This window comes from Grammomys surdaster, unplaced genomic scaffold (genome assembly GCF_004785775.1).
Source record: "Grammomys surdaster isolate TR1022 unplaced genomic scaffold, NIH_TR_1.0 125606, whole genome shotgun sequence".
Classification (NCBI taxonomy): domain Eukaryota; kingdom Metazoa; phylum Chordata; class Mammalia; order Rodentia; family Muridae; genus Grammomys; species Grammomys surdaster.
The window spans coordinates 532,787-555,835 of record NW_021620449.1 but is presented as its reverse complement, the minus strand read 5'-3'; the positions used below and the strand labels follow the sequence as shown (position 1 = coordinate 555,835).

The 23,049-nt window shown below is 42.2% G+C and overlaps 1 protein-coding gene across 33 annotated transcripts in view; it reads right to left on the bottom strand.

The window, feature by feature from the left end:
- Arpp21 (cAMP regulated phosphoprotein 21) overlaps positions 1 to 23,049 on the bottom strand; it is a 164,612-nt gene that overhangs the window by 115,974 nt on the left and 25,589 nt on the right. For 31 of the 33 annotated variants that reach the window (XM_028787084.1, XM_028787074.1, XM_028787079.1 and 28 more), the window contains exons 2-3: positions 2,272 to 2,448; positions 367 to 527 (exon numbers count right to left, since the gene is read on the bottom strand). In XM_028787084.1, coding sequence (XP_028642917.1) covers positions 367 to 492 — 126 coding nt within the window. In that variant the 5' untranslated portion in view covers positions 493 to 527; positions 2,272 to 2,448. Of the gene's footprint in view, positions 1 to 366; positions 528 to 645; positions 684 to 724; positions 832 to 2,271; positions 2,449 to 23,049 lie in introns of those variants that run through there. The other 2 variants (XM_028787088.1, XM_028787089.1) reach the window with 2 other exon arrangements.

Below are 23,049 nucleotides of genomic sequence, written 5' to 3'. Positions count from 1 at the left end.
GCATGTAGGAGCTGTGTCTCCATCTTTCCATGTAATAAGGAATCTGTGTCAAGACTTTAAGAGCCTAAAGCCACCTCTGGAAAGTCCTTACACACACAGCTTGAGGTGGTCTAGCAAGGGGTACTGAGCTCCTGTATACAAATGCAGTAACTAAATATGCTCCTTGGATAATTTTATCATGCATTTCTAAAGGCATTTTATGGCATCATTAAAAAAAGAAAAAAAGAAGAAAAAAAAGAAAAAAACCTAAACAATTGGAGAATGATTCCTTCACTGATCTCTTAATCCCTTAAGGATCAAATGCCTAATGCAGCCTCAAATACATCCTACAGGTGGAGAGGCTAAGGACAGATCCATATAGCTCACCTGCAGTTCCAGCTTCTCCTCCTCATCCAGACTTTCCGACTTAAGGATGCCATTTTCTGGGGCAGACTCTGACTCTGTCTGCCCTTCTTCAAGTATGGTCGGGGGCAGTTCTCCTTGCTCAGACATTCTCCCAGATCCAAATTAAAACGAGTTTTTAGACCCTAAAAGGTTACAGTATCAGAAAACATTATCACTGCAGGGAAGGATTTCCAGTTATTCTTGAGCTCTCTCATGCCCCCCTGTGAATTCACTTCCAGAGGCACAGCCCGGCATCCCTACCGACGACTTGACACACTCCAGAGGACACAGCCAGACAACATCGAGCAGCAAATGCACACACAGGAGGCAGGTGCGTCACCTCAGCCTTAGCCCGTCCACGCACACATCAGCACATGTGCGTACACCTTCTGTCAAAATGAGTCAACTCGGCTTAGCTGAGACACATAGCTCCCACCCATGTTAGGACCCACACTCTGCCACAGAGTAAAAGAAAAAATGGTGACAGTTCTCCAGTGCTTCAACAGGTGACCCCCCCCAATTTCCGAGTCGAGAGGTCCTACGGATGGCAGGCAACACTTCAGATGTAATTCAGAAAATTATTTTTAAGTTGCAACCATGGAAACACCTCCCCAGCACCCAGCAACATGGAATACCGTGCACTGTGTTCAGGGACAAAATTCAGATGGAAAGGTTATGATTTGGTATAAACACGGGATCTACATCTGGCCCTGAGCCTTCCAGGGTCAGCACATTCAGACTTCCAACTAACAGCTAACAAAAGCGGAGGTGGCAGCAGCAGCAGCAGTAGTGGCAGCAGCCCCTCCATAGCTTCCAGCCAGGTACCTGTGCTGCACCAATGCGAGCTCTGAAGAAGCAGCCTGACAGGCAGTACTAAGGATAGATGCTGCTGCCCCCTGCCACTCCACCCTCAAAGCACAGGGCTCTACAGACAGGAAGTGGCATTTTAGACTTCGATTCCGTGTTATTGTTCCTGCCCCCACCCCTTTTCACCTCCTTAAAAATCTCTGGCACTTCTTTCCCTCTGACATGCTCACAGATACTTTATCATTCACTTATGTGTTTCCTGTTCATGTATGAGAAAATGAAGGGAGGGAAGACAGAAGACAGAGGGAGGAAAGAAAGGAAAAACCCAGAGGCAGAGAAGGAAGAAAGGAAAGGAGATGAGAGAGAGGGGTGGGACTGGAGCAGCTGCAGCTTAGAATATTCTTTCTTTCACAAGCTTCCCACCGTTTGCTGTCCCATCCTGGTCGTTACAGTGGCACTGGACAGAGTAGTAGTCCGTTGTCTCTGTGAGCACGGCAACATTAACCAGGTACTAGTTTAGTAACTTTATTCTCTGCGACAACTAGCAAGCATGGAACAAATCAACAACACGACCAACTTGATTTCAGATTTACTAAACCCCACCGTGACAAGGACAGGTGGCCTGTAACAAAATCTTACAAGTACACCGACCTATTTGGCAGAGGATTGTGGGATTATAGAAGGAAAAGTTTTCCTGAAGGAGGCTGAAGTTCGAGTTAGTGAATCTGCTGCTTTTAAATTTGGGGGGGGTTTAAGATCTGCTGCATTTGGGCTAATATCTTCTACCTCAGCTGTATCCTTAGAAAACAAAAGTTTTATTCTTGTAGTTTGCTTTCTCTCAGCAGGGGGTAGGGTCAGGAGGCAAAGAACTTCTGTTGCCCTAACTTAGTTTTCAGAGTGCTATAGTTAAAACAAAACAAAACCAAAAACAAACAATTAAACAGAGTAAGCAAACTGAACTCCAATACCCCAGACAGACAGGTCCTGACTCTGAGGGTTGGTCTCTGCAGACAGGTATGGCCATGAAAGAGTGTCGGTAAGATACAGATGAGATGCACCCCCCCCCCCCAAATGCTTTACCTTCAGCACAAAATTCCAGCTGTAGATCTGGACAAGTGACTGGCGGCTTCTGTCGTTCTGCTCCGGGAGAATCCACGCAAGTGATCAGAGGTAACTGCCGTCCCATGTCCCCATTAGCAGTCCAGAATGTCCATTTCCAGGCAGTTTCCTTACACAGCTTGACACATGGTCGACAACCTGAAAAAAGAAGAACAGTAAATCATCCTGGCAACAGTCGTAGCCATCCAGAGAAGCACACAGTAAGTAAGACTGGGTTTCTAACACTAATGACCAGCTTCCAGCAAATCTCGCTCCCAGCTTGCTCCAGCTCCACCTGTCCCAAGCTGCCGGCTTCTTCTCCAATGAAGGCTACAGCCGGCTGTTCAAGTCAGAGCGGCACCCACGCAAGGAGCTAAAATTAACAACTGAATTATGCACCGAAGATTACTCACTTCAATTTTAACCTTTTTTAGTGAAATCTCGCACTTTGTATTAAAAACACACACACAAGTTTGTGTGTTTGCTTCAGTAAGAATCAAAGTCACCTACATGCCAAAGGTTTGTCTCTTTTATTTCTAAATCAAAGCCTTTGTTCAAACTATAGGTGGATGGGATATGCTTTAAATCTACGTCTATGAGTCTTTTGTGAGAGATACCTACACGCAGTATATGTACAGGTTTGGATTTAATGAGGCTTTGTCTATAAAGTTTGAAAGAGAGAGGAGACAGCAGAAAACTTCCACACTAGCAAAGCTGAAAGAACACCTTTCGCTTTGCAGACAGTGTGCAAAGCATCCCTAATATCCCAGCTTCACGGTGAACAATCTTTCCACATCCCTCCTTCCTTCCCCGCCGGGACAACTCTGCCAGCAGAGCATTCCGTGCGACAGCAAAGAATCGCTGTCGCAGCAAGCAACAGATTGGCAAGCTCCAAGCCCCTTGCAAACAATCCACGCTCTAATGTACGCTTTCTTTTCTCAAAACTCCTACAGGAGCAGCCACACAGACAGCTTGAATGCAAACAGAGTCGGGATCCTGATAGCGTTTGCCAAAAGCAAACCCAAACTCTCAGACTCCCGGGGGTGGGGGGTACAGCCACTGATAGCGGCAGACACACCTCTTGGGTCCTATTGCCCAGGAAAACACTAGCTACATGTAACTACTGCTCCAAAGGCTGGAAACCTTTTCTCCTTGCCATCTTCTCCCTACTAGCCTAGATGGGCATGGCTGATTCCTCTCGGCTTTGGCAGTGGCTCTGTTAATAGCATATTGAGTTACAAAACCATTTGTTGTGCAGCGGAAAACAACTGTTGAAAATACAACCATGAATCCTAGCAATAATTTCTGATTTATTCATCTTCCATGCTGACGGACAACTTGGTTTTAAAATGTACACCTTTTGTTGGAAACCACATAGCTATTGGGATAGACAAGCAAACATCTCAGACAAAACGGATCATGAATTGACAGTCATTTTTGTTTTTCTATTCTGGCTCCTTGTACCATGGATACCATGGTAGATGTCCAATTTTAATTAAATAAAACAAAAAAAAATAAGAAAGGATCAATGTAGCCTGCACGGCAAGAATAAGCTCTCCAGTTAGATAAAGTTACTAAGTGCTTTTTCATACTGTTTTCCTTTTCCCAGGGTGAATGAAGTCATTGTGAATTTTTACAAGTCTTTGTCTCATTTTCTTGCCCTCACAGTTGCGCAGGAGCATTTAATCTAGAAGGCAAATGACAATGAAGTTTCAAGTCAAAGCCTCAGATACATAGCCTGGCTTTAGGAGGAGGATATAAGAAAAAAAATATATATATATATTCCCCAGAAGACAGAAGAAACTCAAATTCACGTAACTACCCAAGTGCTAACAGCCTGGATCTCTGTGTGTGCGTAATTACCAGGACATGTTTTGAAATAGAACTGAACTCTAAAGTCAGTGAGGTATTATTCTTACACGGCTGAATCATGAAGTCATCATCTTTCCCAAGATAAAAGGGAATGTGGGCATATGGGAGTGAGCAGAGAGGAGCATATGGATGGCAAATATTTTTGTAACTGATTAAAATTGTTCTCTTTGCTGAGGAAGCAATGCCAGGAACCCGCCCTACTCCAGCTTTTTGCTCGCCAAATGAACCCCGCTCCTGCACTGCCATTTCATGCAGATCAGGTCCAAGTTCTCTCTCTCTTTTTTTTTTTTATCAAGAACCAAATTATATTTAATGAGCATATTTTTCTTGGCAAAATTCTGTTAATAAATTTGTTCATCGAATTTTAATTTATGTAATAAAAAGACAGAAAGGGAGAAACTTATATTATATAATATATGTAGTCTACATAACACACAAAAGCCAAGTTGCTGGGGTTCTTTTATGGACATTATTATTATTTTACATTCTGTAACTTTTATGTGCATGTCTGTATATGGACACGCATGTGCCACAGCACTGGAGTGGCAATTGGAGGCCAGCTTGGTGTTCTTTCCTTCCACTATGTGTGACCTGGGGACTGAACTCTGAGGTTGTCACGATTGCCATAGGCACCTTTATCAGCTGAGTCATCTCAGAGCCCCAGAAATATTACTTCAATTATGAATTTGGAAAGATGCCTTAGGAGAACCTATCAGGGTGATGAATCTACAGAAAATTGATACAATGCTCTTAACTGTTTTATAGAGAAAACATCAAATAAAACAATGACCATTTCACATGATCTTAATGTGGCTTTCTATGCCTTAATCTTGCTTTAGAATAAAATTGATAGTAATTAGGATTGTAAGGAGGAGATGCAGATGAGAAGAGAGTAAGATAACTCAAAGCTTATGTGCATTCTACCTCTGGTTCCCACCAAGAACTTGCACATGTCCTATTGGATGTATCTATGTCTTACCCTAACCGTTGTGGAGTCATGTAGCATTTGATTCAGATTCCAGTAGGCTCTTCCTTTTTCTGTCTAAATGGGAGATTAAAGGTGGAATCTGTCTGCAAGTCAAGATGCTCGCTTCATTAGTCACCCCTTCACAATATGTGAGAAGTTAACACACCGATGCTAAATTTGTGTAAGTGTTTTATGGCAAGACAACACAGTCGGATGACACTCATTGGGAAAAACTGGATGCTTTCTCCCATGAGTAAGATAACACAGTCAGATGTCGCTCATTGGGACAACTGAATGGTTTCTCCCATGGGTTCCCTTTGGCAGTAGGTCTCAGGTCTGCAAATGAAAATTACTTGCATTTTGAAGAGACAGTAGTGATTTGTTGGTTTCCTGTGTAAGGTAGAAACACAGACAAGGTAAAATATGATTTAGTTGCCAAAGATGCAATTGGCTGAAATTCTTAAAGGATTTTTAGCATCTCAGATTAAGTTTGAAAAAGGCTAAATTTTGGAACGAAAGTCCTTGAAAAAACGGAGGGTAACAATGGCAAGGCACAAGCTCTGCAAACATGAGTAACGTCAGCAAGTCTGGAATCTTCTTAAGGTTGAACAAAAGGTGAAAAGTTGTTTCATTTTATTTCCCAAAGAAAGGTTTAAGTCTTAATATATGTGTAAAAGGCACTAGACCAGGAACTTGACCTTTTAGTTGAACTTTTTTTTTTTTTTGGTGAGGCAAAATACACAAATATTTTAAGGTAATTGTTTACATGTAAATGAGAAAAACTGACAATAAAACATTTTGGAAAGTATACTTAGGAGGCACCTCTACATCTAAGAAAATAAATGTTCAGAAATTCTAGGTAACTGAAATAGTCTACAAATGTCCTTTCTGCAAGCATTTATTTTATATTATTTTTTACACAAACCTAGTTTTTAATTAAGCTTTTTTTTTCATACGACGACATCATATGTGTAGGTCTTTATCCATAGGTATCATATGTGTACACCTAACGTGTAAAGAAGTAGATGGTTAAGCTTTGGGGACTAAAATGTAGCCCCTTGGTCAAATGAATGTTTCAAAAGCAGGGGAGATCTTTTGTCAGCAAAAACATCCAGGGGAGAAAAGTCAAGTACGGAAAGTTTACCTTTCACATAAAACAAGCTTTATCTAAGCTTCCACTGTGTCCGAAGATACTCTATGAGACATGGCGTTCAGGTCCAACAGTGCAACTTCCCTTGGAAATTTTATTCTGTTCCTTTCTGAATAAGATATGGGTAAACAATAAGCGAGTTGTTATACATCCCAAAAGATCAAAGGCAGAATATGCGAGCGCAAGAAAGAAAGCTGGCATGTTGCCTTTCAAAGTTTCTTCAGGTGTCTGGATGACAAACCTGTACAAAACAGTTCTGTGATGTAACCTGCTCCGACTAGGACTTGACTTGTAAATTACATCAGCCCCATTACTTTAGCCATCGTAATGTGGTAAAACTTTGCGATTTCTCAGTGCAATATGGATACTGATGAGACAGATTGGTTAGGGGTATATGAGAGTCACAGAATCTGTCAGCATCAGTGTATGGGGGTGGGTTGTGTATGTCATGCTCGTCAGTTTGCTGCTGTTGTTGTTGCTGCTGCTGCTGCTGCTGTTAACTTGACACAAGCTAAAGTCATCTGGGAAAGAGGGATGTCAATTGTGAAATTGACTTCATCAAATGGGCCTGTAGGCAAGTCTGCGGGGACATTTTCTTGATTAATAATTGACCCAGCCCACTATAGACAATGGCACCCCAGGCAGGTGGTCCTGAATTGCACAAGAAAGCAAATAGAACAACCCCATTTTACTCTGAGAAAAGCCAGCGAGCAAAGTTCCACTGCGACTCCACTTCTGCTCCTCTCTCCAGGTTCCTGCCTTGAGCGTCTGCCCTAACTTTTACTGATGATAGACTCTGTACTGGCTGGTGTTGTGTGTCAACTTGACACAAGCTAGACTCATCTGAGAGGAAAGAGCCTCAGTTGAAGAAATGCCTCCCTGAGATCCAGCTGTGGGGCATTTTCTCAATTAGTGATCAATGAGGGTGAGCCTAGCCCATGGTGGGTGGTACCACCCCTGGGCTGGTAGTCCTGGGTTCTACTAAGGACACAAGCCATATAATAAAGCAAGCCAGTAAGCAGCACCCCCTTCACGGTATTTGCAATCAGCTCCTGCCTCCAGGTTCCTGCCCTGCTGAACTCCTTTCTTGACTTCCTCTAATGTTGAACAGCATTGTGGATTTTGTAAGCTAACTAAACCCTTTCTTCCTCAACTTGCTTCTTGGTCACGGTGTTTTGTTGCTTAGTCTTTTATCACAATAGAGATCAAGTTAGAGTGTGCTCTTGTCCACCCTGGGGAACGAGCACTACTTCTGAAAAACAGCTCTGCAATTCCCTTCTCCCACAAACAGGGCAAACATTTGACTGTCAGGAATGACAGTTAGAGCTGGGTGGGGCAAAACAATTGAATTGGTTGCTTTCTTACATCTCTGTCCCAGTGTTTTATATTTTTTTGTTTTAATATCAATTAAAGGGGGTTATTAGACCCAATTTATTGAAAGGAACTGGAGCTCTGACAGCATTGACCCTAAACTCAGTTTGGCTGACAGACCATTGTCTAGTCCAAAATTTTTTTTTCAAATGCCCTCAACTTCCATACTGGTTACTCCAATTTGTTTATTTGTTCCTATGTTTGTTTACATGTATGTGCTAAAGTAGAGGCAATGGCATCTGTGTTGACATCAGAGAACAGCGTGAGAGAATCTGCACTCCCCTTCAACCATGTTGGTTCTGGGAATCAAACTGAGGAAACCAGACTTGGCAGCAAACACCTTTACAAGCTGAGCCATCTCACCTCCATTACCCAGTATTTCTAACATTGATCAATGAAGAATGTAAGCACAGTTTATCCATAGACACATTGGTCCATCTGCTTCCAAGCAAGTGTAAACTTTAAAAGATTACATAATTCAGAGAGTAACAAAGCCCTGCAAAGCACATCTAACAGACATCAAATCCAGAGGCTTATACAGGACCCTCCACCACACTGTAACAGAGCTGAGCTAATGTCAATCATTTTGCCTGGGATGTCAGAGATCTTGTCAATCACTCTCGTTCCTATACTGTTGGCTGCCATGGCAATGTAAGCTGTATTTATCCAATCAAAACAATTCATTCAGGGGACATGATGATCAGGAATGTTCAGTGGGTCACTATTTTCTGCCTCGCAAGTGAACTACTCAACATCACATGGACACTTGCAGCTCAGCTCCTGATAATAGCAGTCTCTTCCACTATTTTGGTCCCAAGCTCACAAACATGATTGGGTCAAAGATTCTGCTCTGTCTTTCTCTCACAGCCCTGAAAGCCATGCGCCCCAGGCATCAAAATACCCTAATGTCTGTATGTAAACCATCTGTGTACTTCGCCTTTTCCACACCCAGAGCTCACATCACCTTTCATATCTCTGTCTCTATACCCACCCCCCTTCTCTGTGGTATATATATTCCATGTATGCCCACATATAATGAGTAGATGCACATGCCTATGTATGTGTGGAAGCCAGAACAGAATGCCTGGAATCCCACTCTATCTCATTCCACTCTTGTTCTTTTGAGACAGGGTCTCTCACTGAACTTGGAGTTAGGCTAGGAGAAAGCAAGCCCTAGTAATATTCCTCCCTCCGCCTCCCACACCACTGGGATCACAGGGGTGAACCTGGATCACATACAACTTTTTAAGTGGGTACTGGGACTTTAAACTCAGTTCATCATATTTACATAACACTCTTAAGCAATAAGCCATCTCTTGAGTCCCAACATGCAGGAAATCATATGTCTACCTGATATCCAGATAAAGTATGCTCGGGGTTTTCAGGAAGGCATGCTCATTTAAAAAAAGTAAACATTAATCAGAATCCATATTGGCAGGGCACACTCACCATCTAGAAATGAGTACCAACCTAATCTTAAAGTAAAATGCTAGGACCTCAGGCCTCTGTGGCACCCTACGTAAACATAAAACAAGTTTCCTAAAACTATGTCTAATGCTATCACATAACCTCTCCAAAACATGTTTTTTAAATAGTTATGTCTTCAGGTTGGATCTTACTTATACCTTGAGTTTTCTGTGCCACTCCCAACCATTTTTTTTGTTTCTACTTCATGACTGTAATTTCGCTGCTGTCATGAATCGTAATGTAAATATTTTTGGTGACAGAGAGTTGCCAAACAGGTTGTGACCCCCTGGTTGAGAACCATTGTCCCATATTAAGTATCAATCATCTTAGGGATGGGAAGAAATGATGGTGACCAGAAATGACAATCCTGCTTAATTCATAGGTCTAAGTTAAGATCCAGATATTATTTAAAATAATTCTGTTTGGATAGAGGCTAAGACAAAAGAATTTTTCTATATCTTATATTGGATACTTTGTCTTGGAGCAAAGATTTGTTATAAAAACCTATGTCTTTTATCCTGGCTTAAAGGGTTCAAAATATGAAATTCATCAGCACAAAGACGAAAGACATTTTAAAAGGAATATTAATTTTAACAATCATCAGCATATTTGACATGAACTCTTTTCTCCTGAATTCCTACAAGAAGTACAAAAAGCACCTGTCACTTCAGAACAATGAAGTCTGGTCCATGTGATACGGTTCCCAGTGCCGGAGTGGGAGCTTAGCATTTGCAGCATTAAAAAGAAGAAAGGAAGAGAGACTTCTACAACTTCTACAGCAAAGTCAAGAAAAGCACAGTGAGATGTTATTTGCTGGGGTTTTGAACTGACTCCAGTCCTGATTAGAATACATAGAACTCCGTTAGCATGAAGTCTTGTTTCGGCTATGGCAACACTCAGCATTCCGTCTCACAGATGAACAGTTCCTGTCTCAACATTGCATTTGCAGAATTAGTACCAGCAAAGGCATCTTTGCTACATATCATCATCCCTAGCCCTGCTGCAAAGGTAATGAGGCTTGGAAACAAGAGGGCAGCTTCCTGAAGTGAAGAGAAGCCATAAGGATTAAAGCAGTGGTTGCCAACCTCCCTAATGCTGTGACCCTTTAATATAGTTCTTCATGTTGTAGTGACCCCCTTAAACATAATATCATTGCATTGCTACTTCATCATGGCCATTTTCCTAGTTATGAATCTCACTGTAGATTGCAGGATATCTGCTATGTGAATCCCAAAGAAGTCTGGACCCACCAGTTGAGAATCACTTTCTCTCTCTCTCTCTCTCTCTCTCTCTCTCTCTCTCTCTCTCTCTCTCTCTCTCTCTCCTCTCTCATTGTAGAAGTTCTCATGGTAGAGATGGGCACACCATTCTAAAGCAGGAAGGGAAACAAAGACATAGGTGACATCTGGTATGACAGAGGTGACATTCCACAAAGAGCACGTGAAATTTCTATACACACAAAGGGGCTTTCCAGTCACATAGGCTGCTCTGGACTAAGTTTTGTGTTAGCATCTTGAAAGTTAATCAAAAACATTTTATTTCTTATGGCTATGTGGCATGTACATACATGTGCATTCCTGCCTGTATGTACGTGTGTGTGCAGGACCCATGTGGTCATCTTCTTTGAGTCCTTTTCGTCTCATTCACTCAGGTAGTGTCTCTCATTCAAAGTGAGAGCTCACCCGTGTGGCTAGCCAGACTAGCTAGATGAGGCAGCTTGCTCTATCTCTGCCTCCTGAGTACTGGAATTACAAAGGGACCAGGACATCCACTTGGCATTAACATGAGTTTTCAGAATTGGAACTCTTGATCTCATGCTTGCATGGCAAACGCTTCAACCATAGAGCAATCTTCCTTCCCAGACAGATAGAAAATTGTTTGCAAACAATTCAGTATCTGTACCAGCAGGACAACTACCTTTGATTAAGTGTTTACAACGTGATCAATTGAGACTGAGTTTCACTGTTGCTTAATTTATCCTCACATCAACCCCATCTATTTTTGTCAGCCTCCGTGCAGAAAATAACCCGTGCTGCTTGCCTTATCTCCTTGGTGTTAATCCGAGTGACTTGATGACCCATTACCCCGTAGATCCCTCTGGGACCCCCAACATGATCACTCTGTAGCAAATTTCAGAATCTGAACCAAGGCATCAAATCATTCTCATCCCACGGTTATGTAAGATGATAGTCACAGATTTGCACATGCCTTGTCTATCTCTACACTAACCCTGATCCCAGGGACAGTGCCCAGCACAAACAAGTGTTTGTTCATTTAGTAAATAAAGCAAGGCTCCAAGTTTCCAGCAGCATAGTCAGTGATGGACAGGCAGCTTGGACCATGTTTGGGTTTCCCACACCTAAAAGTGAGGACCTCTAGTCACTCTCAGACATCTAAGAGGCAACGTAGTGAGTTTAACTAATAATCACTAGAAGGTGCTCAGAGGCAAAGCTATGGTGTGCTTCTGGATCTGTGGATGCATGATCTGGCAAACTCTGGAGTGTTGGACACTTCATTAAAAGAAAATTGAAATACATTTTTAAGAACCCACTATGTGGGACATTCTATGGCCCTGGAATAGGATACCAGAAGAAGGAAGAGATAGTACACATTTGAAGGGGTCATTGAACAAATAAGAAAGCAACCTGCAGGTCTGAGGCAAATAAAAGCATGGGAGGTAAAAAAAAAATCTTTTTCTTCTTTCTGTGTAATTTCCCCCTTTTCTCTACATCACGCAATACAATATTGCCTGAAATTCTACATTGATAACAGTACATTCATGGTCATTAAAATGTATAAGCCACTGTACTGGGATCAACATATTTTCTAGAAATAACTTTAGTATTCATAAATCATAGGAAAACATATTCAATAATTATTACTTCTCATTCTATAAGACACTTGGTAAGAAGGTGCAATTGAAATTGAAAATTCATGGATGTACTTGGCATTGATCAGTTTTGTTTATTTAATTTTGTTCTAATGGACAGCACCATTGTGTTGGAAATTTGTTCCCCACATACTTAAATCTCTATAGACCTCCTTAGTTGGTAGCTGCAGGAGAGTCATAATCAAGCTAGCTCAGAATAGCCATGGATGTACTAATAAAAAAAAAGGTTCAGTTCAAGATCCTGGCAAAAAAAGGTTAGGGTATGTTGTATATTACTTTTCTGCCTGCTCTAGGAGACAGCTGGACAGGAGGGTCCTGTGCTTTCAGACGGCAACTGTCATGTCAACATTCTGGTGGGCATATTTTGTAAATGCAGATATGCAGAAGAATGTCTTTAAGTCCTATTTCTACATCATTAAGGGTTTTGCTTGTGTTTGTCTTGTGCTTTAAATATAAATATTCTAATGAAAATGTTCCAATGTTAACTGTGGGCACTGAACTATAAGTTCCCTCGACAGGAGGGCTTCTGAGGAGCATTTTCTCCAACTGTTGCTTCACACAGAGCAGGACCACAGCTGATACATTTGGCTGAAAGGATAAATAGATATAGCCCTGTATAGAAAATATTTTCAAGAAATCTGCAGCACCTTAGTGGAGAAGAATCAGGATTGCCACCATGTGCCCAAGGTCTGATTAAAAATAAAAGGTAATTTACTTTTTCAGGTGTAGCATTGTGTGTATTTCTTTGGATTTGTTAGTACGTGAACACTGCAGACATCCTTAGAGATGAAAACAGAACCCTCAATACCCTGTTTAGAAGGTCTCACATTGGGGGCGGGACTATTTAGTTTGTCATTTTTTAGTAGAAATTGGTTTGCTTCTTGTCACTCAGCATCAGAACTGTAATCACATGGCTAAAGGCTGAGTGTGATGTCTTCATTCCCTACATTCTTTGAGCACGACTTTATGTAATTCTGTTTAAGCACAGCATATGTTCTTGCCTTAAGAGTTGTTGGCATTCGAACCTGATGTGGTTGCATGTGAAAATATGTGCACCGTTTCGTTTCCTCCCAGCTCCTCTACCCTGACAAGGTGCAGTCTGGGAAAATGGAAGTTTGCTCTTGGCTATCTTCACATCGTAAACTAAACAATACAATGTTAGTGACCATAGGAAATGACAGATTCTACAAGCTCTGGAAGCTTTTCAAACCTGCTAGCATGACCTGTTACTAAAGGCACAGGGAAAGCTGGCTCTCATTCTGCTCTAGATGAAGAAACTGGCAAGAGTTAGGACAACACTCAAAAGCACAAGGTTAGCCTGGCCTTGGGCTATGAAAGATGGTCCGTGGCTATAGCTTGTGTGGCATGCAGCTTCTTTGAAATTAGGACTTTAAAAAAAAATGTTGTTTTCAGTTTCCTAGAAGAAATATCCCTCTAAGAGTAGAAACTGCCCCTCTAAAACCCTGATCCTTACTGCCACACGATGGGTACTCAAGGATCTCAGTTCAGAACCTTGGCACTCATATATAAACCAGGCATGGTGGAACTCATTTATAACCCCAGCACTGGGTTAGGCACATAGAGCACAGACATCCAGATTTTGGGGGCTTGCTGGCTAGGCAGCCTATCCAAATCTATTAGTTCCAGATGTAATAAGAGACCCTACCTCAGAGCTAAAAAGTTGGAGATGTAATTAAGGAAGATAGCCAATGTCAACCTTTGGTCTCTATAGCAACCTGAACTTGTGTGAGCATCCAACGGCATACAGAACAATAAACACTGGTGAATTAACTTAATGGCACCGTAAAGCTAGAATTTCAAAGCATCCATTTTTTAGACTCCTGCCCACAGCCTGACTGAACTGACTTCTATGTATATATTTTGAGTTTTGATCTGTATGAATGAGTGAGCCTCCTGCAAGCATCTCTGATTTGGGGGAGGAGTGGTTAGCTGCTATCCAAGTTTGATGACATTGTGAAAAAATTTATTCTTTCTTTTATCAGAGTTATTTCTATTTCTGTTGTAGGTGAGTGATCTTAACCAGTTGCAACAGAACCCAGCCAAGGGCCTCATGGGTTTCAAGTTCAAGGCTTTTATCAAAGATCTTGGTGCCAATGTTATAACTAAATGGTTCCAGGACTGTTTATGGAAGTGTTAAGATGTGTTGAGAGATTCTGTTGTTTTTGGTTTTTTTTTCCTGAAGCTGAGGTTGATTTTTTGAGGGCATGCAACCACAGAGTTTTACAATGCACATACTAAAGGTTTGGAAGGGACTAATACCTGTCCACACATGTGGTACGAATGGATTCAATAGTTATGGTGTGTGTGTGTTTTCAAAGATTTCAACAGAAATAAACCGCTGATAAGCCTTGTGAAAAAACAAGATTTCAGAAAGATATATGTGTACCTGCCTCATTCGATCATAGCTCCAATGTGAAACCTTGCTTTTAAACCCCTCAAACATGATACAGAATCTCTGAAGCAAGGCTAGGCTTCCTGGCCTCTCTAGTAGGGACTGAGCACCTGACACCCCATTACAGAACGGGCACATAAGATGGCACCATTTTTAAAGTTTGAAAGGCCTCATAGCCAGGCTAAAACAATGGAAAGTTCCAGGGCTGAATTACATAGAGAGACACATCTCAGAAATGAGTTATCTGTCAATCTTGAAGACTATACAGGACTCCGTTTTGGAACTATGGGCTTATTAAACCCTTGGCGATTTTAAGCATCGATAAAAATGGAGAAGTCCGTGTACCTTGTGGTTTTCCAAAGTGGAGCCTTTTTGTGACTTACTGTGTCCTAACTGAAAAGGGCAAAGTCTGAACCTAGGGAAGGTCACATGATAAGGGAGAAAAATGATAATGAGATGCAGGAGGTGAAGGAAGGGAGCAGGGAGGGCAGCTGGCAGACCTCCCGTGTGGAATTAACACAGAGAAGTAGAATAAAGAACACTTAGATGGTGGATTTGTGATGGAACTTGTAGCCAGATTCACTTAAAATTAATTAAGCCAGATACCTCTTTCATCCCAGCACCTGGGAGGCAGGGGCCAGTACATCTCTATGAGTTCCTAGACCACCCTAGGGGTATTTAGGGTTTTTAAATATTGTTAAATTTTGTTAGTCTTTTCTTTGTGTGTGTGTGTGTGTGTGTGTGTGTTTGCGCTTGCATGAGTGCAAGTGTGAAGTATTGGCATGTGTATGAACCAGGGGTGAATATCAGGTGTCTTCCTCAGTACCTTCATACATTACCTTTTGAGACAGGGTCTCTCATTGAACCTATAGCTCACCAATTAGGCTGACTGTCTAGTCAGGGAGCTCTAGAGTTCTGCCAGTCTCTACCTCCCAGCACTGATGTTATGGAAATGCAATACCACACGTGGCATTTTATAGGGATGTTGGCATCTGGAGTTAGGTACTTAGCCTTATACAGTAAGCACTTTACTGACAGAGAATCTCCTCAGTCCCCAAATGTAATTTGTATGAAGATGAAAAAATTATGACAAAGAAGAACGTCAGTGGGCCTTATCACTACCACCTAGCAGAAAGGACACTGTTCACAATTATAGATAAGAAGCCACGTAGGAATGCCATTTCCATAGAGCTATTAAAATATGGGATTTAGGAGCATGTGTCCAGCACTTTAGATAATTCACTTATTACTAATGAAAAGATAGACGTGGGAGAGAAACAAAGAACATAATAGGATTCTCCATGACGACAAGGGAAGCAATTTGAATTTAAAAGTGCTGAAGAATTTTTAAGCTTCTTTACATAGGTGACTACATTTGCCCTCATAAACCATTATTGGGATCCTAATTTAAGATATTTACACCTGCATACAATTTGCAAGAAATCTGAATCCTGGCTATTTACAAACATACATGTGGTAGACCTCAGGTATTTAAAATTTTATGTAATCTAAAATTGTCCTTGGAGACAAGTATGCACTGGCCCCGTTGTCATGGGTCACTGAGCTCTGACTCTCCTCACTGTGGAACTTGGGCATGCCTGCTGATGTGAACGTCAGCTCATACCTAGATTCCTCTGAACATCAGAGCCTCAGCAGCACCAGAGGAATAAGGACAAGCCACCAGAGGAGCATACCTGCTACAGGTACCACTAGAGAGGGTCCCTGGGTCCCCAAGGCACAAAACTCAAGGTTACTTTGCAGGACTAAGGACAAAGGGTGTCATTTGAGTGTACAGTGCCTGCTGTAATCACCACTCATACAGCCATTACTGGCGTGCTTACTTGACAATTTTTAAAATACTCTCATTTAGCAAAACTCACTGTACAACACCCTGTTTTCTTTTCATGACAAGACAATCAGATGTGTTCTGCTTCTGAATTTGTGTCGGTGACATACGGAAAATTAGCTAGAAAATATAGGATGTTTCCTTTTATAAGGAATTATGATGCAACATTTCCATATGTGTGTGTGCACATGTACTACTGAACACACACACACACACACACACACACACACATGCTTTTGCATATATGTTGAAAGAAGCTAGAGAACAAGGCCCAATGTCGTGGTGCTAGCCTGGTGGTTAGCAAGCCAAATTGATCTCACTGTCTCTGCCTTCCCTCTGCAATAGCTCAGGGAACTCAGGCACATTGGCCGGGCAGTCATTCTGGCTTTGCTTATCAAATGGGAGCTAAAGGTTTGAACTCTGATCCTCATACTTGCCCTGCAATTGCTTTTACCCCTTGAGCCATCTCACGAGCTTCCCAGACATTTTTTTTTAAATCAGCACATAATAATCAGGAATAACTTTATTCTGCTTTTTGGTTATCATCTTCATCTTAAAACAACTGTTTTTTTTAAATCTCTCTGGTAGATTTTGAAAGATAATGACACAGTTAGCTTTGTCTTAAAATAACACCAGAGAAGAATTTAAGTAACCCATTGAAACTATGTTCATTATCCTTGTGTGTGTGGCCTTTGGACATTTTAATATGGACCATCTTTTCAGATACACAGCCACATACCCTTCCACCCAGGATATAAATGAAGGATGAAGCAGTTGCAATATTTATAAGCAAGTGACATGTTCAGTTTTCCTTGAACACAGAGTCTTAGATTCTTAGTTTCTTTTTCTTTCCTAACAATATCTTTCCATATTTAAGACACTGTCTCACTCAAAAGGCCAAAAACAAAAAGACAGTTTCCAGTGAGGAAAGGTAAGGGCATTGCAGGGAGGGACGTGGCCAGTCCCTCAGGAGAGGAATTTCTAGTTTCCTTTGTTTGACTTCAGGGTTCTTTAAGAAAGGAATATTGCAGGTGATACTCAACGTGCCAGAGCTGGCTCAGGTCCAGGTGCTGGTACATCAAAGCCAGAAGCCCACCCCGTTAAGGCCTGTTTAGGGTGGCTTTTGTTTTTAAGCTAGGGTAGGTTCATGTTTTCACGAAGTATGCACCATAGTTAACTCTCCAAGTGCATCATTTGCGAGTGTGTGTTAATGCTACTCTGAAATGTTATTACAAACTAAACTGACAGGTGATATAAGCCCATTTCAGAAAGACACACTTTCCTTTAATTGGATACCAAGCATTTCACATGCTTCTTCCTCAGTCCTATCCCCTGCCTCTCCACAGGGCGCTGAAAGCAGAGACCAGCCACAGGTGGAGTCCAACTTCCAACAGTCATTGCATTTGCTGTTGGTACAGGAAGAATTTCCAAGTGGCTTATGCTAGCCCACATGGGTTGAGGGATTGGCTGATGGACTGGTTTCAAGACACACTGTAGCCCAGGCTAGTCTGTAATTTACTGTTGTGAGGCTGGTCTCAAAACTCACAGCTATGCTGGAATTTCAGAATAAGCCACCATACCCTGCTAGAAATCACTGTTAAAGCAAAGGCTACCCTTAGTTTTGTTGTCCTGAAACATGTAATAGAGTGTCTGACCTTCAGTCATGGCTTGATAAGTTCCTGAATGAATCAACAGATAAATGTATCTATGAGATTATAAAGTTTAACTGTAGAATGAAGCCATTGCTATTCTATTTCCAAACCAATAACTACCCACAGTCATTTTCACTACCAAAACCACATCAGTGAATACAACTAGCTTTATTTTGTGAAGTTTGATATCTTACATAGGAATAAAGCTAAATACTAAGAAAAGCAGGACTGGGCTGAGGGGATGGCTTAGTTAGTAAAATGCTTGGCTTGCAAGCATGTAAATAGTCCAGGTATGATGGTGCACACTTGTAACCCCTATATCTGTGCTTATACACACCAATGTGTACACTGACAGACACACAGAGTCCACAAAACAAGAAAAAGAAATCTAGTACAATGCAAAGGAATGTTACTGAAGATAAAAGTGACGCGCAAACGCATAGAATCAGATGTGCCAGAAAAGAAATCTTGTTAATAGAACATGATGTTTTAAATAATTGTTAAAGAAAAAAAAAGAACACTAAAGGAAAACACCTTATATGCAAACTAAGATTTTAATGAAATACCAAAAGAATATTCATACTTATGAAATAATCATTTAAATGAACATAAAATAGTTATTGTGCTTGGAATTAATATCAAAGTCAGAACAATGCAAGTGCACTGAAGACTAAGCCAAGAATAACTGCTACTGTGACTGGGCTGAGCCAGAGGCCTGACTATTTTTAAGCTTACTTCCTTCTGTAAGACACAGATGAGAGAATTTCAGAGAAAACCAAGTTTCTAGGAGAGCCCATAGTGACATGCTTAGAATAGTGACACATGTGACAACTGTGACTGTTTGGGGCTAAGGACTTTGGTGGAAATAGACATCACAGTTAAGACTAAAATTCAGCCTCTAGAAGGTTCTTCAAGTTGAATTGATTCCATAGACCTGGGTTGGGCTGAGCAAATACCTCTCCCTCGACAGCAGTATTTCTGACTGAGGCATGGGCCTGTGGTCTTGGGATAGTCACCCAGAAGATACATCTCTTGTTTCTCCAACTAAATACAGACCGGAATCTCAAATGTTTAAGGTGATCCTTTCTCTCCAAAGGAGATATCACAGAAATTAACTTTATGGCATGATGTCAAGAGATGTATTAACTGCGGCCGAGTGGGAAAAAACATATGGATGTGTGCGTAAGCTTGCGTTTTGAGTCCACAGAGGTTTACAGACATAAGCATATAGGATTTTTGCCTGGACCTTGTCATTTACTTTAGTTTCTTTAATTTTCAAAGCAAGGCTTTTAGGGACAGTGAGATGGCTCAGTAGGTAAAGGAGCTAATAGCTAAGTCTGAAGATCTAGAAGGAGAGGACTAAAGTCTGCCAGTCCTCTGACCCCTATATACATTATGACACACAATCACAGGTGCACATGCACATGCACACACACATACACACACATCATACACATATATATGTATATATTATACATTATTGTATAATATGTGTATAATATGTACATTAATATATAGTATAGTAATATATTACTTTATTAATGTATAATATATAATATATATATATATATATCCTCATAATTTGACCTGACAGGGCTACTATATCTTTATTGAAGTGAACATGGACCCTAACAGTGACAAAAGACTGAACAGGTTCTCTAGCCCTTCATGCATAGTTTCTTACTCACTACAGTAAAGCCCTCTCTCACTAACAATGTGTGGAATGCGCCCATTGGAATGCCGGAATGCTGGTCTATGTCCCTGTCTCTATTACAAAGATAAAACCCACCAGGTGCAGTGCAGAGACATGCCATCTCTAAGGACAAGCTTGCAGACTGATCGGTTGTACCATACATGAGGAAAATCCCAACCTCATGACTTAGAAATGCTCCAGCAACCTGACACTAGCACAGAAGGCTTATCTGCATGTATGCAAAGGAGGCAGAGTGCCAGGTAGTCTGTGAACACTGGGAGTAAGAGCATGAGACTTAAAATAGGAAAGGTGTTGAGGACATGTGAAGGGTTGGGTAACGGGACACAGATGACACACAGTAGCCTGGAGACTAGGGAAGAATGGAGACATACAAAGGAGGCGGAGTCTGGGAGAGAAGGGGTGGGAGGAGCATTAACGAAAGCGCGTTTTGTTTGAGAATGCCATAATGCAAACTTAATTCTGTGTATGGCAGTTAAATGACTTAAAATATTAGATATACAAAACGGCTAGTTCCCTCATACAATTTGTGCAAGCCAGCCTTTCTTTGGCAGTGTTGGCCCAAGGACTTCTTCCCTTTTCCCATCATGCTTTACCTAGAACACCCACTCTCAACCTGTGGGTCTCGACCCCTTTGGGAGGCCAGGAATGTTTTTGTAGGTTGTAGCCTATGACCATTGTAAAACACAGATATTTCCATTACAATTCACAACGGTAGCACATTTACAGTTACGAGGTAGCCACAAAAATAACTTTATGGTTGTGGTCACCACACCATGAAGAGCTGAAAGTGTCGCAGCTTTAGGAAGGTTGAGAACCACTGCTTTTTCCAGAGACAAATGCACTCGTTTACACATTTGCCCAAGAACTTCTCCTCTATCAGATTTCTTCTTCTTCTTACTGGGATAGAAGTTCCTTTGAGTCCTATACCAATGACTGCATTTAAACAAAACCAAACAATGACAACAACAACAAAACAAAATAGGTTTGGGGTTACAAACCTGCTACACCGGCAGCAAAAGCTAGGAGATCATGATTGCTTTGTCCCTGAAATACCTGCTGAGTCCCATATCAACCAAGGTGCAGAACAAACTCTGTCTCAAAAACCAATGGTGTTGGCCATAGAGATGAGGGCAGCGGCTCAAGGTGCTTGTTGAACGAGCCTGGCAACCTGTATTTGATTTTCAGAAGAGGTGGAAGAAAATGACTGCCTCCAAAAAGGTCTGTTCCAGGCTCTCCTCACCTGCCTCAGCACACCCCGGGCCCAGCTTTTTTCTCCAGGCTCCTTTTGTGTGTAGAGAGATGGACAGACCGAAGCTAAGCTCTGTATGTGTTAAACTCATGTGTCCTGGGGTAGGAGGGGAAGGCTGAGGCTTCTCCTTACAAAGCACTCCTTTTAACACAGGACACTCGTCGTCCACCAGCACAGATGGCCTCTCTGTTTCTCACTGTTGTAAACTTCTCAAGGAATTTGAACTTTGAGAAGTGTCACTTCAGTTAGGCTACACACACACACACACACACACACACACACACACACACACACACACACGAAGGCAGGAAGCACAGCAACTGGGTTAAGTCGCTTAAGTCGGGAGTATTCAAGTGACACTCCTCTGCTGCCCCTCCCCAAATGCCAGATCAGGCCACACAGAGGCCTGGAGATGCTTCAGCTCAAAGAACAGGGTGGCAGCTGCAGGGAGCTGGCTGCTGTCTCAGCTGTACTCCTGGCGGCCTGCCTCCTCCAGGCGCTCACTGGGGCACATGACCGAGGAAGCAGCTGGCTACCACCTTAAAGAGGAAATGCTGTAGCCCCGCCCCCCACCCCAAGCCACCTGCTCCAGAGCCGACCAACCAGCAACAGCCTGCTCCCTTTTCTGAGGCACAGCAGCTGCTGGTTCACTCAGAGGCATGCCTGGGCCCTTCCCAGTGAGGACAGAGCTGGGCATGGGAGGTCATCTTCAACACTTCCGGCAAACATCTGTGGATTTGAATTGTGGGCAATCAGAACTGTGCGCTCAAGTGGCAGGGCTCATGGCAGATTCCAAACGTATTTCAATATTCCCTGCAGACTTTCCGTAACATACTCCCTTCCCAAGCAGAGATTTTCATTTTGGTTTTATGTTGAGATGAAAATCCGCCAGAAACATAGGGAGGCTGTTCAAATCACTTTTAGGCTCATTGGTTTCCAAAAGGAGGCACCTCTAACTAGACAGCGTCTCTTTCTCTCTTTCTCTCTTTCTCTCTCTCTCTCTCTCTCTCTCTCTCTCTCTCTCTCTCTCTCTCTGTCTCTCCTCCCCCCTCCACCACACACACACACACACACACACACACACACACACACACAGGAAAAAATAGCTCAGTTGGTAAAATGTATGCCTCACAATGGTGGGGACTTAATTTGTCCCTAACATCCATATTTAAAAGGTAGGCATGGCAACACATGCCTGTAATAGGACTGCCGCATAGGTAAAGACTTGGAGATGCTTCATACTAGCTAACCAGTAAGTCTTGCCTAGTCAAAGAGTTCTTAGTCAGTGAGAATCACTGTTTTAGGATTCAGAGCATGATGTCTTTAGGCCACAGGACTCTGAGGCACCTTTGAGTGTCAGTATCAGAACCAGGTCCTCAAGTTTCTGTAGAATCTGAATCTTGGAATCAAAAGGTGACAGCTTGCCCTGCCCGAGGGCTGTGCAGTAGACTTTCACTTCTCGGAAGCATGGCTTCAATGCCTTTACTGTTACTCAGCTCAACTCAACCAAGAGACAGGCCTGATTTCAGGCACTGGCAACCCTCTCTGCTCTGAAACCACATCGTCCCTCCTGGTCATTTACCCAGCAACACAAGTGGCTATCCTTGGTGGTGTTAAAGATAGGTCTAGAATGGAGAAAGGCAAAATATCAACACTCTTGTGTGCATACGGAGGCTCAGAACACATGATCCTCCGTGTTGTGTGTGTGTTGACATTTTTCATGATACAAAGAATGATATCTAAAATTTCATCGTTGAGATTAAATTATAGATAGACATACACACTGGCCTGCTCACTTGCAGGCCAGGTGGGAGGTGCTGATCTGCAGGTGAGAGAGTGTCCCCAGGGGGAGTGTGACACACTTGCAAACCTCTCACAGGTACTCTGGGATCTTGCTGGACTCCAGCCAAGGCCTTTCTCCCTGGTAATGATGTAAAGGAAGTGCTATTTAACACTGGGTTGAGATATGCTTGTGCTCAGCCCTCACAGTGTCGTACCCAGTGTGCTTCTAACCTTTCTGGTGGAGTTCAGGTCATAGACACAAATCTCCCTTCTAGGACAAGTGGCCCTAGATGTGTGCTCATGTACTCATGTGTGCACTTGTGTGTGTGTGTGTGTGTGTGAGAGAGAGAGAGAGAGAGAGAGAGAGAGAGAGAGAGAGAGAGAGAG